This window comes from Filicampus tigris, chromosome 18 (assembly GCF_054856515.1).
Source record: "Filicampus tigris isolate MCC_2025a chromosome 18, RoL_Ftig_1.0, whole genome shotgun sequence".
Classification (NCBI taxonomy): Eukaryota; Metazoa; Chordata; class Actinopteri; order Syngnathiformes; family Syngnathidae; genus Filicampus; species Filicampus tigris.
In genome coordinates this window covers 3,273,224-3,297,089 of record NC_141234.1, presented here as the reverse complement: position 1 = coordinate 3,297,089, position 23,866 = coordinate 3,273,224, and the positions used below count along the sequence as shown (strand labels likewise).

General features: G+C 46.2%; 3 protein-coding genes, 2 long non-coding RNA genes and 1 pseudogene across 9 annotated transcripts; 2 read left to right on the top strand and 4 right to left on the bottom strand.

Annotated features, from left to right (window-relative positions):
* Nucleotides 1-230: 230 nt before the first annotated feature.
* LOC147132008 (antigen peptide transporter 2-like) lies at nt 231-6,266 on the bottom strand. Of its 2 annotated transcripts, XM_086015007.1 has the most exons (12): nt 5,469-6,266; nt 5,104-5,218; nt 4,922-4,990; nt 4,689-4,819; nt 4,352-4,557; nt 4,024-4,221; nt 3,709-3,837; nt 2,865-3,053; nt 2,539-2,712; nt 1,972-2,131; nt 1,016-1,152; nt 231-833 (listed from the first exon to the last, which is right to left on the bottom strand). In XM_086015007.1, the coding sequence occupies exons 1-12, from the start codon at nt 6,013-6,015 to the stop codon at nt 636-638; spliced, it is 2,253 nt and encodes a 750-aa protein (XP_085871133.1). In that variant the 5' UTR covers nt 6,016-6,266; the 3' UTR covers nt 231-635. The 2 variants fall into 2 exon arrangements, with proteins under 2 accessions (XP_085871133.1, XP_085871134.1); XM_086015008.1 differs by lacking the exon at nt 4,922-4,990 and having other exon boundaries at nt 5,469-6,263.
* On the top strand, nt 1,052-15,703 carry LOC147132006 (uncharacterized). The gene is made up of 3 exons (XR_015082209.1): nt 1,052-1,257; nt 7,814-8,086; nt 14,048-15,703. It is a non-coding gene; the product is annotated as an uncharacterized LOC147132006 (long non-coding RNA).
* On the bottom strand, nt 6,908-11,826 carry LOC147132007 (proteasome subunit beta type-9-like; annotated as a pseudogene). Its single transcript, XR_015082199.1, has 6 exons — nt 11,670-11,826; nt 10,450-10,517; nt 9,544-9,675; nt 9,135-9,264; nt 7,912-8,053; nt 6,908-7,286 (listed from the first exon to the last, which is right to left on the bottom strand). The product of XR_015082199.1 is annotated as a proteasome subunit beta type-9-like (transcript).
* Nucleotides 12,527-17,232, bottom strand: LOC147132005 (major histocompatibility complex class I-related protein 1-like). Of its 2 annotated transcripts, XM_086015060.1 has the most exons (8): nt 17,062-17,232; nt 16,261-16,527; nt 15,871-16,149; nt 14,823-15,131; nt 14,601-14,711; nt 14,485-14,502; nt 13,283-13,361; nt 12,527-13,182 (listed from the first exon to the last, which is right to left on the bottom strand). In XM_086015060.1, the coding sequence occupies exons 1-7, from the start codon at nt 17,147-17,149 to the stop codon at nt 13,303-13,305; spliced, it is 1,131 nt and encodes a 376-aa protein (XP_085871186.1). In that variant the 5' UTR covers nt 17,150-17,232; the 3' UTR covers nt 12,527-13,182; nt 13,283-13,302. The 2 variants fall into 2 exon arrangements, with proteins under 2 accessions (XP_085871186.1, XP_085871187.1); XM_086015061.1 differs by lacking the exons at nt 12,527-13,182; nt 13,283-13,361 and having other exon boundaries at nt 13,386-14,502.
* A 130-nt stretch (nt 17,233-17,362) lies between these two features.
* LOC147132004 (class I histocompatibility antigen, F10 alpha chain-like) lies at nt 17,363-21,988 on the bottom strand. Of its 2 annotated transcripts, none has more exons than XM_086015071.1 (7): nt 21,751-21,988; nt 20,960-21,220; nt 20,570-20,848; nt 20,429-20,474; nt 20,308-20,330; nt 20,128-20,182; nt 17,363-20,015 (listed from the first exon to the last, which is right to left on the bottom strand). In XM_086015071.1, exons 1-7 carry the CDS (start codon nt 21,812-21,814, stop codon nt 19,946-19,948), a joined length of 798 nt encoding a protein of 265 aa, XP_085871197.1. In that variant the 5' UTR covers nt 21,815-21,988; the 3' UTR covers nt 17,363-19,945. The 2 variants fall into 2 exon arrangements, with proteins under 2 accessions (XP_085871197.1, XP_085871195.1); XM_086015069.1 differs by lacking the exon at nt 21,751-21,988 and adding an exon at nt 21,397-21,509.
* LOC147132003 (uncharacterized) lies at nt 19,622-23,112 on the top strand. The gene is made up of 3 exons (XR_015082203.1): nt 19,622-21,234; nt 21,637-21,766; nt 22,846-23,112. It is a non-coding gene; the product is annotated as an uncharacterized LOC147132003 (long non-coding RNA).
* Nucleotides 23,113-23,866: the final 754 nt, after the last annotated feature.

Below are 23,866 nucleotides of genomic sequence, written 5' to 3'. Positions count from 1 at the left end.
TGTCTTGAACCAACTAACTACAGTAGTGTGGGACTAGTTGAAAAATGTCAAGTCAGAGGTTTTCACCGACAAACACTTGTAGATATAGTGCAGGACATTTATGTTTGACATGACTAGTTCATTGATTTCATTGAGACATTTTACTGCAGAAAAGAAATAGTTCTCCAAAAACAAATATGTAGTCCTACAAAAACCAAACCAAACCAAAATACCGTACATTATACTCACCATAGTTGTGGATTTTTTTTATTGAAAGTAATATGTGCGGATCACTACAGACATACGGTATTTTGCCAGTCGAAGTGGCTGTAACAAGTTTTGCGCTGACCAACCAGAGGACGATAAAAATCGAGGGCCATCAGCTACCGATTGTAAAAGTCCTGGGCATACTATATTGACACGGCAACACACAGAGTCTGGAATCTGATTTGGTGGGGGGGAAAAAAAAAAATAAACTCACCAAATCTACGTACTGAAAGCACTTCAGCCAAGAAAAACTCTACAAAATGAAGCGAATAGACCATTGGGAATAAATGAATACAGTTTGATGGAACCAATATTATATTACAATCCCGGTTGCGAATGTGTTGGTCAGAGCTTCTGATAGTGAGTACGCCAACCGAATTGGTGTCACGTTAGCTTCCCGCGGCGGCTATCTTCTCTCTCATTTTACAATATATTCCCTTCTGGTCCATCAGCTGGCGGTGGGTTCCTCGCTCCTCAACGCCACCGCCGCCAATCACCGCAATCTGGTCGGCCTTGTCGATAGTCTTCAGCCTGTGAGTGATCAGCAGCACGGTTTGGTCCGAGCGCCTCAGCAGATCCTGCAGGACCTGCGCCGGGTGAGACAAACATTCACGACAGTGGATATCGTAAACTTTTGTCACGCTTTTATTTTGAATTTAGGTTAATGTCGTAAGATGAGTTTGAGACGGCGCTGAGTGTTTTGGGAGAATACGTCAGAAGCTTGTGGGGTTTTTTTCTTCTTCGTGATTCGATCCCTTCTTGACTGTACCTTGCTTTCGCTTTGCTCATCCAGGGAGCTGGTTACTTCATCCAGGATGAGAACCTGCGGCCGTCTGACCAGCGCTCGAGCGATGGCCACGCGTTGCCGCTCGCTCTTGGACAGCAGGCTGCCCCCCTCACCAACCTCTGACAGACAATCAAATCATCAGTCCAGCGCTCCGGCCGACACGCGCTTCTCCGTCTTAACACCGCACACGCTCGCCGGCAGAGGTGGAAGCGTGCAAGTCAAAAGTAAGTCAAGTTTGAAACTTTTAAGCTTTAACTAAGCAACTTACTCGGTCAAAATTCGCACCGGGTCCTCACCAAATATCAAGCGCCGAAAACCGAATTGAACCTTTTTTTCAATTCTTGAAAGCAATTTTAAACGTCAACAGGCAAGAATTGTCATGTCATCTAGTTCAAGTCGAGCCTCAGCAATACCAAGACAAATTTTAGCCACGCAAGCCCCGAGTCTCAAAATGAGCTCCGGTTACATAAGCCTTAAAGCGGAAGTCAACCCAAACATTTTTTTTTTCAAGAATATGTTCTCAGCAGGCCCACTCGTTGAAACACGGCATTCTGATTAATTTTGCGTTTGTGGAATATAAGTTAAGCAGCAAAATGCACTCGTTTTTAGCCATCTCCGGGGGCGGCCATTTTGTCTTCCGTCAACTGAAAACGACATCGCAACTGCTCACAACGACCAATCGCGGCTGACCTGTTTTCCCAAACGGAGCCGCGAGTGGTCGTCGCGAGCAGTCGTGATATCGTTTTCAGTCGATAGAAGCGACAAAATGGCCGCCCCCGCAGACGGCTAAAAACGAGTGGATTAACACTTATTCCACAAATGCAATATTTATCCGAATGCCCTGTTTCAACGAGTGGGCTGGCATAGCACATACTCTTGAAAAACAAAACAAAAAAAGTTTTTGCGTTGACTTCCACTTTAAGTCCACTTCTGCTCACCGGTATCGTAGCCCTTCTCCAGCTGGGTGATGAAATGGTGGGCATTGGCCCGGTGCGCCGCTTCCTGGATGGCGTCCAAAGAGCAGTCCTCCAGACCGTAGGCGATGTTGTGCCTGACGGAGCCGGAGAAGAGCACCGGCTCTTGGCTGACCACCGCAATCTGTCAAAGCACAAATAGACTGTCGTTCGGATTGTGGCCGTTTGACTCCAGTCCTGTAGGTGGCACTGACGCACGTTTCAATGTTAAAAACAGGATGAACGAGTACACATGGCCGTCTGTGGACTTGGAATGCGAAAAATGAATTTGTGAGGAAAATGATACGAGATCATGATTATGTCCACATAAAAACTTTTTTGACATTTTTGTATTTTGGCATGCTGTGAGATTTTTCAAATGTAAAATACTGGCCTCAGCCAACTGAGACAACATGTCTCTCACCTAACGTGTGGGACCGCCTTCCGCCTTCGTCCCGTTCCAAAAGATCCAAACCCGAAAACAAGTAGTGTTTGCAGCCATACTAGTCAGTTATCGGATAAAAAAACGACAATTTTGCTTTGGGCTTTCACCTTCTTGCCGAGATAGCGGCAGTCGTACGATTCCAGCTTGGCATGGTCCAGCAGGATTTGTCCGTCCTGCGGCTCGTACAAGCGCTTCAGCAGACTGGCGCAGGTGCTTTTTCCCTCTCCGGACACACCGACCAGCGCCGTCATCTGACCCGCTGGCAGCTCCAAAGAGAAGTCCTGACGACAAAGACGTTTTGAATTGAGTACAGTGCAAAAATAAAGGCTCACAGAGGTTGAAGGCAGGCCACTGCCGTCCACCGATTTATGTCCCTGGTGAGTGACGTTGAAACGTCCTCAACAAAAACCAAGAGCTCCATTGTGACGCCCACCTGCAGCACCGCCACATCGGGGCGTGCCGGATAGGCAAAGTTGAGATGGCGGAAGATGACGTGTCCCGCAAGGCACTCGGGTGCGAGTTTCCCATCCGTCCTGATCCGAGGTTGGCGATCCAGAACCTCAAAGACTTTACCGGCGGCGCCCACCGAGGTCAGCATGTGGCCGCTGATGTAGATCATTGTCTGGCACGAGACATTCCCAATATGAGGAGTGTACCTACGTTATCCGCGCCCACATGACCCACAATGCACAGGCAACTCTGCTAAACCCGACTTTATTCTTGCGGAGCTGTTGGATTTATGTGGCGATAGGCCATAATCATACCAGATCCATTAAACATTTTTTTTCCCCCAAGAATATGTTCCGTGCCTGCCGACTAGTTGAAACAAGGCGTTCTGATCAATTGCGTTTGTGGAATAAGGGTCGATCCACTCGTTTTTCGCCATCTCCGGGGGCGGCCATTTTGTCACTTCTATCGACCGAAAGTGACATCGCAACTGCTCAGGTAACGACCCATCACTGCTGACCTGTTTTCTGAGTCCGAGACGCGATTGGCCGGCCGTTGTGAAAATGGCCGCCCACAGAGAGGGCGAAAAACGAGTGCATTTTGCTGCCGAACTCATATCCCACAAACCCAATGTGAATTAGAATGCCGTGTTTCGACGAGTGGGCCTGCTCGGAACATATTCTTGAAAAAAATACGTTTGGGTAGATTTCCCTCTTTGAATAGGGAGGAGTAACTGCTTTATTACGCGCAGGCATGCACTTTTACGGACCCCAGGGGAACACCGGTTGAAAGACCTCTGCTTTATGACATAAGCTTTTCGGCGCCGATACCCTGACGTTGCTTCCGATGTCTGACTGGTAGAGAATGAAGGAGATCAAGTTCCCGGTGGTCATCTGGCCGCTTTGGACGAACAGCCTGCCATACCGCAGCATCAGCACATGAATGGCCAAACCTATCAGCTACACACACACACACACACACAGATATGCGCAAATCAAGCTCGGTCTGCTCTTGGAGTGTCGCACTCCTGTCATGACTTGATAGGAGAGAGGTCAATAATCGATATTATTGGCCGAAACAGAGGCCCCCGCCGCCGAAATCCAGTTTTGCCGAGGGCCTCTCCAAAATGGTTACCGGCATCTCACCCTTTGCGCCAGAAGGGACACAACCTGGACAGTGTTTCGTTGGGTCTTGAGCCTGTGCGTGTCCATCAGCCGGTTGTCATAGCGACGGGCCTCCAGTTTCTCCGCGTTGAAGCTCCGCACCGTCCGAGCGGCCGAGATGATCTCATTGGCCGTCTCGTTTGCCGCGGTCGCGGAGTCGTGCGTGGCTTGCGTCAGCCGCTGCAAAGGCACGGTCGGTCATTCGTCGGGCTGGGCGGCTCGTCAAATTCAACCGGCCCAAGTCATCCGTGGGATGGGACTGAACCGAGCTCGTGACAATCAGGGGATCCGATCGGTCTGTCTGCTTTACCTGGCGGTGTTTGTTGGCGATGGTCTGTAGGAGGCCGGTGGCGGGGACCTCCAAGAGCACTAAAAATGTTAGCGTCCACGAAAGCTTCAACATGAGGCTCAGCGTGTACGCCGTCTTGATCAGGGTCCTCAGCAGAACGTTGATGTTCAGACAAACCGTTTCCGCCATCAGGGGGATGTCTTTGGAAAGCAAAGAGGTGAGCTCACCTGCACCCGGAAGAAATCGAAATATATTCCTTTTTAGGAAACAGTACCCTGGTGCGGGTCGGAGAGAGAGAGATGGCAGCTTGTTCGCTGTGCAGTCTTTGTCTATCAAGCTCTCTGTTATCATGCCTTACCTATCTTTGTGGTGTCGAAAAACGCAATCTCCTGTTTGGTCTGAGCCTGAAACAGATTTCCTTGCACTCTGCATTTGAAGGAGCTCATGGCCCACTTAAGGAAACCCCCTCTGCTGCCTGTGCCCACCGAGCTGCTCAAACAAAAACGGGACGGACATTCACCTTAACTTGGGCCCACAAATGATTTGTGACAAATGATGCCATATCATTCTCATACGAAGTGGCGTACCTACATAAGGGCAATCGGAAAACACACAATAAAGCAACCTCTTCTCAGGAAAAAAATAGGAAAGATGTTGTTTCTGGAAAACAGGCAACTTTTTAAATCCTATGGCGTTTAGTGCTCATTATGTTCCAGTAGCGTTGGGATTATGACAGGGTCTGACATTTTGGCGGCCAGGGTGCATGTTCTCACCTTCCCACTGAGAACACGCCCATCAGAAGCAGTGCTGACAAGAACTCATGTGGCACGTAATCGTCACGCAGGTTGTCAATTACCTTGCCCGTGTAAAACCGGACCTGGATCTCACCTGAGACACACCCACGCACGCGCACACACACACACAGATAAATTCCCTCAGTGGGTAGTTCTTATGTCGTATTTCTTTACATTCTCTTATGTTTTATGACAAGTATATTTACCCATGCAGCGAATGAAACTTGTAAGTCAAGGTACCACTGCATATTACGTGATACAGTAATATCGCTCATTTCGACCCCCTCTTCATCATGATCATCATCATCATCATCGTCATCGTCATCGCTATGGCGTATACTTACAGACGGCAGCCAGGGTGAGAAAGCAAACGCCTCCGACCAGCAGAGCCAAGTCCGGCCTGTACATGCGAACAACCCTCATGAACAAAGCTCTTGGCTTTTGTTGCTTCTCTTTTCGGCCATTCGAGTCCGGCACGCCGACTTCCCAAAACAACGCCGCGGCCAGCGAGGCTCCGGCGCACATCATCCAGTAGCGCGCGACCCCAGTCGCCCCCGCCGTCATCGTCGCGCCGCACGGGGGGTCCCCGAGGCGCCAGGCGGCGGCGGCGGCGGCGGCGGCGAAGCTCTCCAGGGCGGCGGGCAGCGCGCTGTGCAAGGCGAGGAAACGAGCCGGCGCCGCGGCAAGCTCCCCGAGGTTGAGCAGGGAGAAGGCGGCCAGCGCCAAACAACACCGGAGAAACGCGAGCAGCCACACCGACAGCCAAAATAAACTCGCCGCGCTCACCACCGGCGCCGCGGCTTGAACCAGGCAGGCGTCCGCGACGAGCGCAAAAAGGGCAGCAAAAGCTCGGCGAAGCGTCGAACTCTTTCTCCCCATTTTCAAGGACATGCAGCCCGCGTGTCGAACTACCCGCAGCAACTCTTATCTGTTTTCGGTTTCACTTTACTGGAACACTTCCTCTTCTGATATTCCCCTTCTGATACATATGCGTTCGATGACATGTCTCAAACGTTACCAGGTCAACATTTCCTGTTCTGATAAGCAAGATTCATTTCAAAGACCCTGTAAAGTGAACTCAGAGATTTGTTTCTAAACATTAACATTATTCTAAACATTCTACATTAAAGTGGAAATCAACCAAACACATTTTTTTTTCTCAAGAATATGTTCCCAGCAGGCCCACTAGTTGAAACACGGCATTCTGGTTAGAATTGCGTTTGTGCAATATGAGTTAAGCAGCAAAACTGCTCAGGGCTCACATCACGGCCCAGTTGGAGAAAACAGGTCAGCCGTGATTGGTCGTTATTTGAGCAGTTGTGATGTCATTTTCAGTCGACAGAAGTGACAAAATGATGGCTAAGAACCGGTCGAATAACTCTTATTCCACAAATGCGAGATTTATCAGAATTCCTTGTTTCAACCAGTGGGCTTGCATAGAACATATTCTTGAAAAAAAAATATGTTTGGGTTGACTTTAAAAATAAGAGATAATCATGATCTTGTGAGCTCAGACGATACCGATTCCAATCTACATGGATTAGCTGCACATGATTCCATTTTAGAGCTGTTCACTAACTTGTATTTGAATAATCGATTCATCTGTCATTTTTTAAATTAATTGATGAATTCGATTTTTTTTTTAATAATCCAAATGTCCTTCCTTTATTATTCAAAATAGGACACTATCTCTAATTGACTGCAGAAAACGTACAAAGATTCATTTACTGGTTTGGTCTGTAACATGTCTGAAATCAGTGAAAAATATTCATCATTTCCTAGGTCAAAGTAGATGTTTGCAAACGATTTATTGGGATTAAACACAAAGATAATCAGTCTGCATGATGGAGGACTACAGAAAAGTGAGAATAGTTACTGTTGACTTCTGTGTAAGTTTCTTTGCATTAGCGGGGACAAATTTGACAGACGATAAGACGCCTTTATTTAAGAGACTTTTGATGCAATGTGATCTTACACCGTCTGAACTAAGATTTAGTTACAGACACCAAAGGGTTCATGTCGTATCGGCATGTGTCACTTGTCAAAGAAGGCGGGTAAGTCATTCCCTAAAATGACTTTCTCCTTTGCACCGTGCTCATCGATGGTGACCAGGTAGGCCACGCCTCCACTGGAGCCGTCCCGGTTCATGGCCAGAGTGAGGGCTGAGAAAAGAGAGAGAAAACCATTTTTGTGATTCGTTTTCCTGTTTAACTTTGAAGTTCCTGGCTGCTTTTTTCCCTCTGTTGTGTGTGGGGTTTTTGTGTTTGGTTTTTTTTGCTATCTATCACTGTCGTGCCTTGACAGAATCAAATGGAAATGCCAGCCTCTATGAAAAAACCCGACCCAAATATTTGTAATGTTATTTTCAATAAGGAAAATATCACACTATATACTTGACTTGAGAAGAATTTCACAACTTCTGTAAGTGACTCTGTAAACTGCCGCAATATTATGTTCTTTACAGAAGATAAAGAATATATACCCAAATTGTTAAATTGCCTGTCTCCATGCAGCGTTTGCGTTCAAATATTCATGATGTAAAGCGTTACAACACCGCCACAAAGATGCTATTGGTTAGCCCGCTTGTGGCGTTTCCCTTTATGTGTTAGCGTGAAGCTATAAGATTTTAAAGGCAAAGGTATGCAGTTGCTTTAAATACGTGTGGCATTTTTCTTTGATTTGTGTTTAGTTTGATGGCCAACCGGGAGCGCCATGAAACGGCTCGGAGCCGCGTTTGGGTCGAGTTCTTCACGTCCCAGCTGGCGTCACCAGGAAGGCGTCACTTACTGTTAAGGACAAACTGCTGGCACTCGTCTCTGCTCATGCCGGAGCGCTACGTGGCGTCCACATAGCCGTACACGTAGGTGCTGCCGGAGCCCCCCACGGCGAAGGGTTGTCGCAACAGGGCGCCGCTGAGCGTGGAAAACACCTGCCACAGGACAGAGGAAGACGTCAAGCAGAGGTGCGACTAATCCGTTTGAAGTCTTAACTTTCAAGTGTCACGCAAGTTAATGCGTTAATGTGTCAAGTCAAGTTAACTCCAAAAGTAGAAACGAACCCGACTGGCCGTTCCATTTAGATTTTTGGGAGGGGGAGAGCGCCATTTGTTCCCGAATGTCCTTTATCGGTCATTTTCTGTCCTTTTTTACCTCTCTTGCGCTTGAACTCAACTTTCACGCTGAGTAGCGTTCCCCTGATGTCGACTTTCACTGTCTGCAATTGCCGAGTCTCAGATGCAGACTTGATTGGCTGAGCAAGGTCACGTGCAACGACTTGCCTCGCATGTAACCGGCCAATACGTTCCGTCGCTGCGGCAAAGTGCTGCGCCGCTTAAAATAGAATTGCCCTGAATATCTCAAATCAGAACTAGCTGTGGGTAAGAATATAAAAGTCAACCCGCCATTGATGCAAACCACCCCCATCTGGCAATAACAAATGTGTCATGCTCTTTGTTTGACGTTTAGTTTGACAGTCAACTTTTACTTGGAGTAAGCGCTAAACAGCTTGAAGTCCCTTTCGGCAAACACGAGTGACTTATTCCCAGCCTTAATGCAATAAAGTCAATGACTTTATGGTCGTTCGATTAAATGGCCAACTGACACGAAGGTGAGCTCATGTTGGCCCAGCCGGCGAAGTTAACATCGCTTACTCCTCTTTGTTGGACATTTTGGGGTGACTTATCTTTGACGTGTGTCCTTATGTTGTAAAGCCCGCTGAATTGATCGTAGACGAAGGGGAGTCTGTTTTAACGTCCGATTTTTAACATACCGCATTAAACATCCTCAAGTAAACACTGATTTAAAGCTGGTTAGCTTGGTACACATTGCTGTGTTGTTCAGCATGTTTGATCGATTCACGTTTAAGAATGTCAAAGCGGATCTTGCGACCTTGCATTTTATTTATTTTATTTTATTTTTTATTTTTTGGAATACGACCCCGGAAGAAAAAATGTGGACACCCTTGTTGTAGACGTTTGCGACAACATGCACACGCGGCGGCCATCCTCTGACCTGCCCGCCGCCTCTTCTGTCCCAGCCGGCCACGATGAGACTAGCGGCCAGCTCGTCCCGATAGCGGTACGACGTGTTCTTCACCAGGGTTGCGGCGGCAACCACCCGCGGCTCCTCTTCGATCTCCAAGCTGCCGAGAGTAAAAGACAGAAGATATTGCGCGAACGTGTACCGTATCGACACGACCGGATAAAAACAATGTCATTCACTTCCTCGCTATTCAACTTCGTAATCTTCATCTGAGCCGGAAATTAGAATGTGGAAAATCTGTCCTTTTAAAAAATATATGTATATTTTTTGGTGGACTGACTAAGAAAAAAAAAAAAAAGACTCCATTTTTCATATTTCAGTTTTCAATCGCCAATTGGAAATGGAAGCTTACCAAACAAAGGCTGTTCTATTTGCATACCTGTGAACCTGCAGCTCATAGCGGGACAGATCGGCAACCGTCTGAGCATCCGCCGCAGAGCCGGAGAGAGCGCAGTAGATCTTTGGGTGGAAGGGTATCAGCTTGTTCATCACGCGGTTCACGACGGAATTGCTGCACGGGCGACACAGTGAGTTGCTCGCCATGCAGCGCACGGTCATCCTGTGGTGCCTCGAGACTCCGGTAGTCTGATTTACAGGTTCTTAGAGATACGGGTCGTCGTTTGGATTGACAGATACCGCAGATTAAATACAAGCGCTCGAAAAGGGGCTTCAAAGCAGATTAATGCCACTAAAAGTTCATTGTCAAACATAACATAAAATGAACAATTACACTGAAAACAATGTTGCTTTCGGAATAGCCCGCTAGCTTGATGCTAACAAAGCGGTTAGCATCGATTTTTTTTTTTTGTTTTTTTTTCAGTTTTAGATCTACTCACTTCACAGTAAGCGTCCGTTTGACAAATAGTGAACAATTCTTCAGAAAGGGGCATGAAGCTGCTGAAGGCCAAATGACAAGAGTCGCTAGCCGGCAGCTAGCTTGCGAGCTAACAAGCCTCTGGTGGCGCCTCACTCGGAGGATGGGCGGCAGGCTTATCCACGGCAACACCTCTTGGATTGAGAATTTCAGAAATGGCACCTAGCTGTTCTGCCCACTTTTTGTTGTTGTTGTTGTTGTTGTTTTCCAGCAATTATCTACAAGAAAATGTATCATCCAGTGGCAAACTAGTCTTTGAATTCACTTGACGGCGTCTTTCAGTCACAGTACGACGCAGACTTCTTCAATTCTTAAAGGATAAACGTTTTTTGTTTTGTTTTCGATCGAAATGAAAACGACTATTTTAAAAGTGGGCATGCGTGCGTTGCCGGGGAGGCAGTGGGGGCGCACCTCGCGGTGACGCGCGAGTCCGAGCCCAGCACGACCCCGCCATCGAACTCCGTGGCGATGATTGTCGTCTGCCAAGCAAAAAAGACAACATGTTATGTCAGGCTACGCAAATAGGTATTGTCAGCAGTGTCCCATCCATCAGGTGTGAAATTAAGCACCCAAGTGAGTTGCGTTGATTGTCGGCGGCCCGCTATATTGTGTATTTTTAAAAGTGATTTTATTTTGGTTTCCCGCAGTACACTCGCATGTGGGAAAGGGGAGCCGCAATCAGACATTTATCGAAGGATAGGTGAACATTGAAACACATCGACCCGCCAATGCCGCCCCTCCAGGCCCCGCCTCTTAAACGCACAGGCACGTAATCTAGCGCACGGACACGACACTACGTACGGTGATTTCGACACATTTTAACGCTTGCAATGTTTTCAGAGTACACATTTGCTTTAATGAGCTTGCCAGTTTATCAACTTTTGCCCCATTGTGATGTTACAGCGAGGCTCGTTTGCATAACTCCGCCCCTATGCTGAGTTTCTTCGCCCCTGGCTCGGCAGCGACGCTAGCCAAATATCCAGAGCCGGGCAGGACAGCACTGTGTAAAACCCGATCACGTCAAAGCCGAAAGGCAGAGCTGCATCGAGTTTTGTTGGCACTGAATTCATTCACGCTTTCGCGCCGTACCTTCGCTATTGTAACAAAAGCTGAACTCGCCTTTGGCTCAGTCGCGCACTTGCATGAGACAGGACCTCCCCCTCAAACAGGCTCACATGCTTGTTTGCGGAATGTGCGAGGACGCGGGGGAAACATGCAAACTCCGCGCAAGAAGGAGCTCACAACCTAAAACCTTTTGGTGCTGTGAGCCAGACATACAAAGCCTGACTTTTGAAAAATGAGGATAGGGACTTGGAGGCAACACAAAAAACAGCTTCCAAATCCTGTTTGTGAACAAAAAAACAAACAAACAAACAGGAAGATGCGTGCTAAAATGATAGCCAGAATAAAATAAAGTGTCCACTGAGACGACACAACTAATGCTGTCCGTTTTCAGTTAAATACGACAACTGATCTTCCGAATGAAATGTGGTCGAACACATTCCGAATTTCACGGCATGTACTATTAACAGCTCTAAATCATTCAAATAACATCAGCTCTTAACAATCACCAATGCGTGTGTGTGCGTCCGTGTGCGTGCGTGCGTGCGTGCGTGCGTGAACGTACTCACCCCGGTTTGCACCTCCTCGGATCGTGCGGCCGACCGGTCCAACATGCTCTCCGAACCCGGCTGCGTCTTCCTCCTCACGAGGCTGCAGGACGAGCCCCAATAAAACCAAAACGTCGATTGTCAGGACTCCGGCGCGTTGAACATGAAAGTGAAAGTCAAAGTCAAAGTATAGCTCGCGGTTTGATTGCGCTGTCATTGCGCAACAAGTCACCGGGAAGCCTCAATGGGTTCATATAAATTTGGCAAAAGTACTCACACGTTTTACTTGGAGTAAGTATAAGTACATAGAATTGCGTTGAAAAAAAAAAAAAAAAAAGCAACTCATAAAAGCAGAAGTATTGCAGCGTGGGACAGACTCTGAGATGCAAACTAAAAATGAGTATTTACTGTCAATCATATACACTCTAAAAACTGTTGAGTTAAAAATAACATTTTGGGTCAAAAATGGACCGATACACAAATTGGGTCCATTTGACCCACTTTCTTGCTTTGTTTGATATAAAACAGGCCACTTTTGGGGGTTGTTCTGTACAAACCATCCATTTTTTTTGGCCCCAAGTTGTCGATCGGTCCACTTTTGACCCCAAATGTTGTTATTTTTAACCCAACTGTTTTTACAGTGTACAATACCACGTTTCATAATTACTTGCATTGTTTGTACATGTCCTGCGCCCCCATTGGCCGGTGAGCAATTCATTGTTTGTTTGTATGTGCCTTAAAATGGACTCCCAGTTGACGCAAGAGAGAGAAGAGGGAGTAAAACAGGCCAAAATCAGGATGAGAGTCTTGGCATACTGCAAGAGTGTAGAAATAAGTCACAAGTCGAGATATAAACATTTCGACAGAGGGAGTCGCTCTAGAGTCCAATAGAATTTATTGGCATTTCCACAGAGTTACAAACATGATTCTGGGCGTGTCCCAGAATCACGAATGAGAAATTAACAAAACATTTCCAGCGGGCAGGGCTGTCGCTCATCCTCCCGTCGCTGACGTCACGCTGAGCTTGTTGAGACAGCACGCCTGTTGAGCGTGACTCGGCAGCGCCTCTGCTGGTCGCAGCCAAGTAGTGCACCGCAGTTGCCATCTCCATGTATGAATTATTACAAAGAACGTCGACAACTCTTCAAATGTGAAATGGAATCAAACAAGAAGGAAGGTCGGAGCAATGCATATACGGCCTGGTGAAACAATCAAGCACGTTTTTGAAGGACAGTGCAATGGCATTTTGTCTTGAACTCAGTTCCATTCAATTCTTGAATGATTCAACTGCCCGATACAAGGATTTCATACAAACTCAACCGACAAACAGGTCAACACAGAAAGAAGAAAGCAACTCGACTAACTGTTCAAAAAAAAACCCACCCAAACAAGCAAAAAAAAAAAAAACCAAACCTTTGAGCATGACTTCAAATTAAATTGCAATAAGCGTCTACTTGAAGAAGATCAAATCGGCTGTGTTCTCTAATGCGTGATGAGAATGTACCCGGGAGGAGACACTCTTGTGTTCCAACACCTGGAGGAAGAAGAGCAGAGCAAATAGTGCACATGAATCCACATCCAAATGTTCCCAAAACCATCTCCAGAATGTGAAAATCACGCGTGTGCTAACTCACTCGGTGACGGCTGCCGCGTCTCACTCGGTGACGGGCTCAAGATCGTCGGAAACGGCCGAGGGAGCGCATTCACATCGAGCTGTGAATTCAAAACTCGACTCAGACTCGAGAGAAAAGTATTTGTTCCACCCAGGCGTTCACCGCCGAATGAATGTTCTCCTTGCGTCTTTTTATCATACAACTTATTTCGTTTATGTTCGCGGGTGTCCACTGTACAGTACACGCAGTCAGGTTGTATATTCTTTGTCCTCTGTGTAGAAACAGCGAATGTTACGCCGTTCTAATGAGCTGAGAGGAGTTGAGACGTCTCAGTTACTGTCTGACTTGAACTGCCCGAGGTGACCGGAGCGCAATGACCATCAATCATCAGTGAGACAAAAAAATTCCATACTTTGAAGTTCTCTTTCATGATCTCATTATTGTATGTTTATTTTTAATGCAATATTATGGAGTGCTATTTTCCTCAATTTTTTGTTTTTGGGGAATACTGGAGCTGATTAATGGCACTTCTGTTCATTTCATTGGAAAAAGAGGATTCAAGGTGCGAGTGTTTCAAGTTACGAGTAGGGATACGACGATTCATCGAAACTCGATTGAAACTGCTTAAAATGCGCATCGATGCCAAAAAAAAAAATCGAATCGATTAATTACCTAACAACCGACATAACATAACATTCTCGTGACCTAGGTCATTAGAATATACTCATTTAGAGTGCTAAAAAATGTAGGTCCTCCTCATTTTTCAACTTTTTTTTCCCATTCCAGATGCATACCACATTTCGCTTGTGTTGATGAAATTATGCGCTCGCGCCAAACATCATTGCCTATTGCGTTGGCGGATGGCTGCAGCACCACACTTGAGCACAGAGACAAGCATGGTAAGGATTTTTTTTTTAAATCGGGAACTGAAAATCGAATCGAATCGGGGCTTGAGTGAATCGTTACGTCCCTAGTTACGAGCGTGGTCACTGGACGGATTCAACTCATATCTCAAGGCACGAATGTACATTTTTCGCACATCGACATCTTCTCACGGAGGTTCTGCGTCAACGTCAATATTCATGCGTGCATTGTAACATAGCCGACTTTGTGGCGTCAAGTGACCCCTCGTTCACACTTGGGTGGCAAAGGTCTAAACGGGGCCTTCTGAGGACTGCCTGGTTTATTTTGACTCTAAGGAAACAGAAAAAGGATTTACTCACAAGCTTGAGAGTATTTGGCTGAAATGAAAGAGAAACAAGAGAAGATTACTTTCCGTCACAAACGGCACGAGGCCAAAAATCTTCTCTTTGGTCAGCCAAACATTTGTGTCGCTCACCTCGTCTGGTTGCGTGACGCTTGGCAAGGACGGCCGCCGCCGCCGCCGCCGCCAGAGCGAGGACCGCCAAGGAGACAGCGATGGCCACCGCCTTCTTTCGGTCTTCTCCTTCTTCACAAGGCAAGCAAGAGATGAAGACAAACACGTGACCGACTGCTGTCAAGACGCCGGTCGGCCACCGTGCCCGACACGCGACAATTCAAGCGGGTGGGCGCCGGTCACCTTGGATGCGCGCGTTGCTCAGGACGCTTCCTCTCTCCAGCTTGACGACGACGTCTCCCTCGACGCCGGCCAGCTGGAACACGCATTCGTACTTGCCCTCCACGTCGGGCGTCACCCCCACTTTGAGGTGGGCCGCCGTCTGGAAGGTTCCGTCGTGGTTGGGGAGGGTCTCCCCCATCTCCACGTCCTCGTGGATCTCCTCGCCGTCCCTCCTCCAAAATAGGGCCGACGCCCTGGGGTAGAAACCGGTGGCGTGGCAGGTGACCGGAGAGGAAGGCGTCTTTTGCAGCAGAGACACCGTGGGAAGCTCTGCACACGGAGGTGGAGAGAAGGCGTGAGGGAGCAAAGATGGAAGGAGCCAAAGATGGAGAGAATGTGCGAGAGAAGGAAAGAAATGTGGACGAGACAACAAGGAGAATCTGCAAGATAGAAAGAGGGGAAGAAAAAGGAAATGAAGTCGCAAGGGGACAAAAGACGATGAAAATGTGTGAGAGGGAGAAACGTTGCGACAATGTCTGAGAGGACTAGAGCTGGAGACAAAGTGTGAAAGGATGAAAGATGGAAAATGACAAATGTGTGAGAGGACAAAGGGCGGCGCAAATGTGAGAGCAAATTCAACAGAGACGTGAGAGAGGAAAACGCGAAAAGTATGAGAGAATGAGTGACGTGACTCAAGATGGAAGGAAAACAGGACAGGCGAATGATGAACCTGTGAGAGGATGAAAGTTGAAGAGAGTAGGCATGAAGACAACGTGAGAAAATGTGCGGAGAAGGACGGATGGAAGAAATATGTGAGGGATCTTGAGAGTATGTGGGTTCGAATGTGGAACTGAAAACAGCATGCGAGGATGAGTGAAAGAGGGGAGCGAGCGTGCAAGAGTACAAACACTGGGGGGCATCCAAAGATTGGAGACCAGGTGTGAGAGGACAGAAGATGGCCAAAAGGGCGAGAGGCGAACGACGGACACGTGGGCCAGGATGAAAGAAGGTGTGAGAGGGCGAACCATGGCGAGAGTGTGAGGCTCGAAGGTGTGAGAGGCCGCTGCACCTGTTCTCATCAGGAAGTCCCTCCCATTGCTCACATGCTTCTTCAACACAGCTGGACAAATCTCAGTGAAAAGATGCTTTTCGCTTTGACTCAATCCTTCCCTTTGTTCCCACTTGTTTTTGGTGATGACAGCTTGTTGAATGGCTGCGATCCATCTCATCGTCTTCACCTCAAACGATATGAAGTCTTCTCCGTCATAACTGAAGTGTTCCCAACCGTCAACCTCACCGGTCTCGTCATCCCACTCACAGCCATAGATCATCTGGAACATGTGAACACCTGAAAGTATCGCACGCACACACGATGAAGCGACAGGAGAAGCCAGCAGTGACGTGTTTGTTTGAGCGCGTCAGGTGAATTTCATTAGAAGAAGGTTGAAGGGAAACAAACCTCCAGTTTGGTTGAAGCGCTCTTTAGCAATTTCAATGTTGGCTTTGAAGACCTGCTCATTTATAACACTGCCCCGCGTCTCTCTCTGCCAGAAGTGTGGATCGTCTGCCGTGATTTTGTTCACCCAGTCCTGTTTGATTTGCATTTTCCTGCCGTTGCTGTCGTAGTGAAAAATCGGAACGCCGTCAACGTACGCGACCTCCCAGTACTCGGGTAGCTTTGCAACTTGAGAGGACGCTGTCAGGAAATACTCGAGCGTGTGACCAGCTGGAAGAAAAACAGGAAAATGACCCCCGTTTTATTCACTTGTTTTACATTCAGCAATCTTGCGCAATTCCTCTTTCAAATAATTCTGCCTGCAGTGTGAACGTCGACACACTTGACGTCATTGATATCATCTCGATCTCGGCGCATTGTTTCTCACAACCTTCCCCGCCCGTGAGAGTGACGACCCACACTCGGTTTTTTTCTACTTGTGACAATGTGACGGCTTAGAGCATTTGAAGTGTAACTCTATTGTTTTAGCAATTACCCCCCACGTCGAACAGACAAAGAAATATAAAAGTGATTTCTAGAATGACACAGTATAACATTTCACGGCTGCCTGTTAGCTTTTCCATATTTCATATTTATTTGCCATGCTGGTGTGCATCATCTTTATTTGTGTCGTCTTTTAAGTTGATCAACTTTATTACCCAGCGGACAAATGAAGAAAATGAAAAACTTGAGGCCTGGCCTCAAAATCAAGAGCGACAAGCGACAGCAATGGGATAATAAAGTTATTTTAAAAAGCGCACTTACCAGGCGTCACGCTGTGCACTTGTACAGCCGCAACAAAGAGGAAAAATACATTCATAGCTGGCATCAAAAGTTGTTTTGCTGTTTTCATCGAGCTGGGCAACGAACAAGTCAAATGAGAGGGTGTCCGTCCGAAAGGCTGACGCGAAATGACAAAAAACGGTAGGACGCGCTTTTGACAACCCCACCCGAGCCAATCAGAGTACAGCGTGGCGATGACGTCACGCAGCACTCGCTTTTGACTACCCCACCTGAGCCAATCAGAGTACAGCGTGGCGAAGACGTCACGCAGCACTCAAACTGGATAGTGCCCGTTCGAGTTTGATGGCAGCGATTCATTTTAGACCCGAATGGAAACCAGTTCACTTCCGTCATGCTGCATCTGTTGCTAAAACGACAGCAAATGTATGTGTGTGTGTGTGTGTGTGTGTGTGTGTGTGTGTGAGAAGACGTCAGATGGGGTGAAAAGCAGCACAAGTGGTTGTGAGATTTGTGGTGAAAACAGCGACGCCCTCCTCCTGGTAGCGAGCGGTAACTACAGCAAGGAAGCGCTAGTTTGGCTTTCTCTGAAATCACGTGACCCGAGTGCGTCGTTACCGTCGAGATGCAAACGTCCATGAGCCCACTTTGATTGCTAAACGTATGTTAACGTCGCCGCCGTATTGGATGTGGAAAAGAGGGGCACTCGGTAAAGCTTTTAAGGCTGAGCTATGGTTTTCCAAATGACTTATTCCCGACTGTATAATCGCTACAGTTTATATTGGCAGATCATTCAACTTAACTCATTGAAAACAAAAAGCAGGTTGGCAGAATTCCCCAAAAATCTTCAAGCTGTTTATGGTGTGTTTTACAAAGTGAACGCACAACTCTTTTTGTCCATTTGTGTTGCTCTCCTTTCATATTAAGGATATTTTGCCCATCGCAACTCATTGGTTAGTTTAGAACGTGAATCCCAACACAGCCAATGACTTTGGATCATATTTGGCCATTGTAACATCATTTTGCCAAGAGAATGCGATGCCTTTGTGGCCAATACTATGAAATCCTGTATGTGCACAGCACAATGTTGGCTTCCTTTGGTGAAACCCGCCTCCAGATGGTTAATTACAATGTCGTCTACTGTGTTTTGCAAAATCGCCCCAAAGTAGCTGGTGTGAGTGCTTGTCTGGTTTCCTGGCTAACCACCTGACGTTGGGCTTGTCCGACTTGCCTTGTTGGCTGCGAGCAAGAAGCTCCCCATCGCACTGGTTTGTCCACATTTCCGATCGCTTGAACAGTAACGGTTTCATGCCACTCAAACGAAATATCGCACAGAGACAATTACATGACGTGTTGTGCGACTAAGCAACTTTTCCTTAAGAATGCCCTTCTTAGCTAACGCTAACATGAGCAGAAAGGCAATCGACGCGCTGGTGATCGCCATTGATAGTTTCTGCGTGAAAACACAAAGGCTGAAGCTGCAGGACGAGCCCAAATAAAGCTAAAGTATCGCGTGTCCGCAGTGTGGCGTGTTTGAAAACAAAAGTAAAAGTTCAGCTCTCAGGCATCCACCCGATTAAAGGGAATTTAGCATTTTAGACCTGTTGCTGTTCCCACACGCAGAAAATCAATAGTACAGACTATATTTTGGGCCATCGCTCCAGAGAAAGCTCAAAAAGCTCAAGGTGGATGCTAGTCAAGTGGTCCATAGGTTAGTTTCAAGTTGGCGCTATTTTCATTTGTGTGACAGCCCGATTAGGTCCATGGAATTGAGTTTCCATTAACTTGAATGACTCTAAAATGCCACAAGATCACTCACGGCTGACAGCATCGCCTTGTCCTTTTTCTCTCATGGAGATTAACAGGTGGACACACAGATTGTCAAATTTTCAGTTTTCAAATCTCTTACAACATTTTTATTTGCCGCAGTCCCCGCACAGAGAGACAGAAAATCAAGCGTTTGACTGTTTTGGCCTCGCTGTGTGTGGTTTGCTCCGAACCTCTTTGGACGGACGGGCAAACCCCTGGGGCCTGCGTCAACAGCGCCTCTGCTGGTCGCAGCCAAGTAGTGCGCGCCGTTTTGCATTTCCGCGTGTGTCATTGATCAATTGTTTGGGTCGACTCTGTTCGTCCGCCGTTCAAATCGCAAGTCACGTCCAGATCGACATCGACTTTGACAGTCGTTTGTTGGCGTCAAAGCGGTTGCCGGGTTCATCGGAGAGACATTTATGAAAACCACACAAAATAGGAGATGAAGACACTCTCTTTGAATTTTCTGCTTGCACGGAGAAGGGAGAAGAGCTGTACAATACGATTCTTCCAGGCGTTCTAAAAAAGTCTTTCCGTCTCCCTTCTTTTTATTCTCACATCCCTACGTTCCAACTCTAAAGGATGGGGTGAGCAAAAGGGCAGTTGAAACGTCTCGTACTTGTCGATGTGTCTGCATGTCGGTGGAAAATTACTCCATACATGTGCGGTCAGACATGAGTAGAGAAATCAAGGACGTGGCAGGAAATCTCAGCAATCACCTTCATATTAGCAATGGTTAGCGTGACTTCACCTGACCTCCTCGCGCTTAGTTTATGAATGCATCGTGAGCAGCAAATGTACGATTATCAAATGATCGTACTTACTATATCAACGATCATTCCCACGGCGGTTATGGGAGCATCGGTAATCTTATTATAGTGGCCCGCAACCCTCGTGAGGATAATCGGCTCGGATATGGATGGATGGATGGATGGATTCAATGACACCAGAAAAGAAGAGGCCTTTTTCATAGCGCAACCCTGGTGGGTTTCATACAATCCAACCCCGCGCAAAGACGAACAAAGACAGAAGATAGCAATCCAATGAACTCCTCAAATCTAACCTGATACACCAAAACCAGAACAAATACAAATAAACATCATCTGTTTTCAAATCCAGGAGGAATCAGAAAGGCCTCGGAAGGAGAGATCTCTCCTGTAATGCGACTCCTGGAGGAAGCAGAGCAGAGCAAACGCAAGCGTTAAGTGCACACAAACCAACGCTGCCCAAAGCATCTCCAGAATCCGAAAGATCGCTCGGGGCCCGCGTCAGCCAACTCACCCTGTGACGGCTGCTGCGTCGAGCTTGGAAACGAGCTCAGAATCGTAGGCAATGGCTGCGAAACAACGTGAGATGTGAATCAACACCAATCGCACTCGTGAAGAAAGTACATTTGCTCTACCGAGCTGAATGAATCTTGAGCTGCCTTGTTTTTTGCGGCTCAAAGCAAAGTTTACTCACAACACAAGCTTGAGAGTATTTGGCTGAAATGAAAGAGAAGCAAGAGAAGATTACTTTCCGTCGCAAACGGCACGAGGCCAAAAATCTTCTCTTTGGTCAGCCAAACATTTGTGTCGCTCACCTCGTCTGGTTGCGTGACGCTTGCAGCAGAGACACCGTGGGAAGCTCTGCACACCGAGGCAAAGATGAAGAGAAAATGTTGAGCGCAGGTTGTAATGACAGTGACCTTCCTATTGGGGGTGTGCTAACAACAGCAATGTACCTGTTCTCATCAGGAAGTCCCTCCCATCGCTCACATGCTTCTTCAACACAGCTGGACAAATCCCAGTGAGACGATGCTTTCTGCGTTGACTGAATCCTTCCCTTTGTTCCCACTTGTTTTTGGTGATGACAGCTTGTTGAATGGCTGCGATCCATCTCATCGTCTTCACCTCAAACCATATGAAGTCTTCTCCGTCATAACTGATGTCAGCCCAACCGTCAACCTCACCGGTCTCGTCATCCCACTCACAGCCACGGATCACCTGGACCATGTGAACACCTGAAAGTATCGCACGCACACACGATGAAGCGACAGGAGAAGCCAGCGGTGACGTGTTTGTTTGAGCGCGTCAGGTGAATTTCATAAGACGAAGGTTGAACGGAAACAAACCTGCAGTTTGGTTGAAGCGCTCTTTAGCAATTTCAATGTTGGCTTTGGAGACCTGCTCATTACTCTGACTGATCCATGTCTCCCAGCGGTGTGGCTCATCTGCCGTGATTTTGTTCACCCAGTCCTGTTTGATTTGTATTTTCCTACTGTTGCTGTCAAAGTGCAAAATCTGAACATCATCAACATAAACAACCTCCCAGTACGCTGGTAGATTTGGGACTTCGGAGGATGTTGTCGTGAAGTACTTGAGCGTGTGAATCACTGAAAGAAAAATGGTAAAATGACACAAATTTGACTCATTTGTTTTAGTTCCATCAATGTTACACAATTTGTATTTTGAATTATTCCATCTGCAGTTGAAACATTTCACACTTCGTATGTCTTTAGCAACCTTATCAACCCACATTCTTAATTCATTTTGTGTTTTTTTAACTCACAGCTGTCAATAATTATGTGGATGAGAGAGAGAGAGAAAGAGAGAGCATGAGAGTGTGAATGAGAGTGAGAGAGAGAATGACACCCCCTCATTGGCGATTTACAGTTACAAAAAAATAAAAGCATTTTTTTCCCTCTTTAATTCCTAACACAAAATGTCACTCAATTTAAAATATAAATTGAAATAGTTTACGCTTTTTTCAAATGAAAGAGAGGCCTTGATTCGCTGTTCTTGTCTGCAGCAAATACTGGTCGGTTGAGATGCAAACAGGACGGGCGGGTGAGAAAACAACATTATGCAGCCAGGCAAAGCAAGTCGTCGCCTTGCAAATTCTGGGCGCAGCTGTCCAACTCACCAGACTCTGGAATACAGTGAGCCATTTCCATGTGAATGTTATCGCAAACGTCCTTCTCGAGCATGCTGGAAGCTGTTGACGCAGGCCCAGGAGATCACTGAGATGAAACGAGATTACACGAGATTAACATGCTTTCTAATCCAGCATCATATGTACTGGGAAGCTTGCGGTGTTCTACTTGACTCATTTTTAAAGAGAGGCACTAAACACAGCATGCGTCCAACAGATGCAAAGAGGACAAAAGAAGCTACTAATGATCTCTAATGGCCAATCATTTCTTTTATGAATGGCCGACAAGCGTTTAATCTCTAAACCAGTCATTCTCCGTGTGGTCTGTGTACCAACAGTGGTACGCAGGCTCCCTCTAGTGGTATGCAAAATAATCACTGCCCTAGAAGAGCTCAGTTGTATTTCACTTTCATATTTGCTAATAATCTGACAAATGTTTGTTTTTAAACATTTGTTTGAATAGTTGTGTGCTGTTGCTTGATTTTTTTGATTTTTTTTTTATTTGGGGGTTACACTTTGCTTTGAGTTGCACGGCAACATTTCACAATTCTACAATTTACAATGAAGTGAAATAAAAGGAAACTCAAAGTCAGTGCTGCCCTTTAGGATGTTTATTGAATGGTACAAGCATTCAAACACGCAAATAGAAAATGTGAATGTCCACAAGTTGGCCACAATTCTCCATGCCATGAAACTGATGTCACTCATTAGGCCGCGCCCCCTTTAAAGGCAGCTCAGTTGTTGTGACTGGGATTTTCCCAGCGTATAATAATTATGCTTGACAAAACCACTTTATTTTTTTACATTCTCTTCAATCATGTTTTATTAAGTTTTTATACAACACCGAGCTAGTTTTCTTTCTTAAGAATGTGTAACAGAAACAATTGTGGTTGCTCTTGGGGGCTGGTTCTGATGAATAGAATTTCAATTTACTGTACATCAGCGGCAAAAATGTGTTTGACATGCAGGTAGATTTATGGAACAGAATAAATAAAACTTCAAATAAAAAAAAAAAAACAAAGATAAATAAAAATGACCATGTTCTGCATTTGAAATGTTGCCTAAATTATCTGTCATCCTTTGTAGGTCACGACCTTCCAAGCTTTTGGGAGTGGGAGATCGCCACCTACTGGCCATTTGGAGAAGCGTCCCCCCCCCCCCCCCCCCCCACAGAGCAGTAAGCACACAACTCATAATTCTTGAGACATCTTGTAAAATGATTTACTTTGTTGTGTCCCTGTTGGTAATGAACTGTGATATTTGCTCCCTTATACCGATCCATTAAAATGTATTGTTCATTTTTGTTTTATTTGTTCATCTAATTAAATAATTTGTTGATTGATATATTGTTGACACGATAATAAAAAATATATATGATAAACAATTACATACCTACTTGAATTTGTTTCCACATCTACTTTATTGAATCATTTTGTATTTTATTATGAATAATACACTTTTAAATCAGAATTAATGACGAAAACTTACATGTGATCCTTTTCTCTTCGTTTCTCTCTCTCTTTTTTTTTTTTTTTTTTAAACCTTATTTCCGAATGACATGGCTGTTTTCAAACTCAAATGTGGCCCCAGAACACAAACGTTTGTCCATGATCACTAGATGGCGCTACGAAACCATGCTTTTTCCACCTCCCTCATGCCTTTTTTTTTCAGCGGACACTAATACTGTAACTGGCTTGGCGTCACCAGGTTTTCAAAACCATGACCTCAAACCTGCATAGTTGCTCCTCAAGCAGGAAAACACAAACGAAGCCAATGCGATGCAAACCAAGTAAGCGTGAAATGCGTCAACGACAGGACGCTTGCGTTGTGTCATGCTTGCAGCCGTATATGATGAGTTTAACTAATTCAAAAAGCTGCACTTGTTGTCTTGGCTCTCCACTTTCAAGGCCACTCCGCAAAGGCCATCCAAGCGTTTTATTGCAAGCGTGCCGGGAGATAAAGCCATCAATGTGCATTTTACGGTGTGAGAATGATAACATTTTAATTTTTAGTTCAAACAATCTTGATTAGGGGGTAGACAAATTTACTCGATATGTCAAATGAAATAATTTGTAATTATTTTTGAAATGATATCATTTGGAATCAT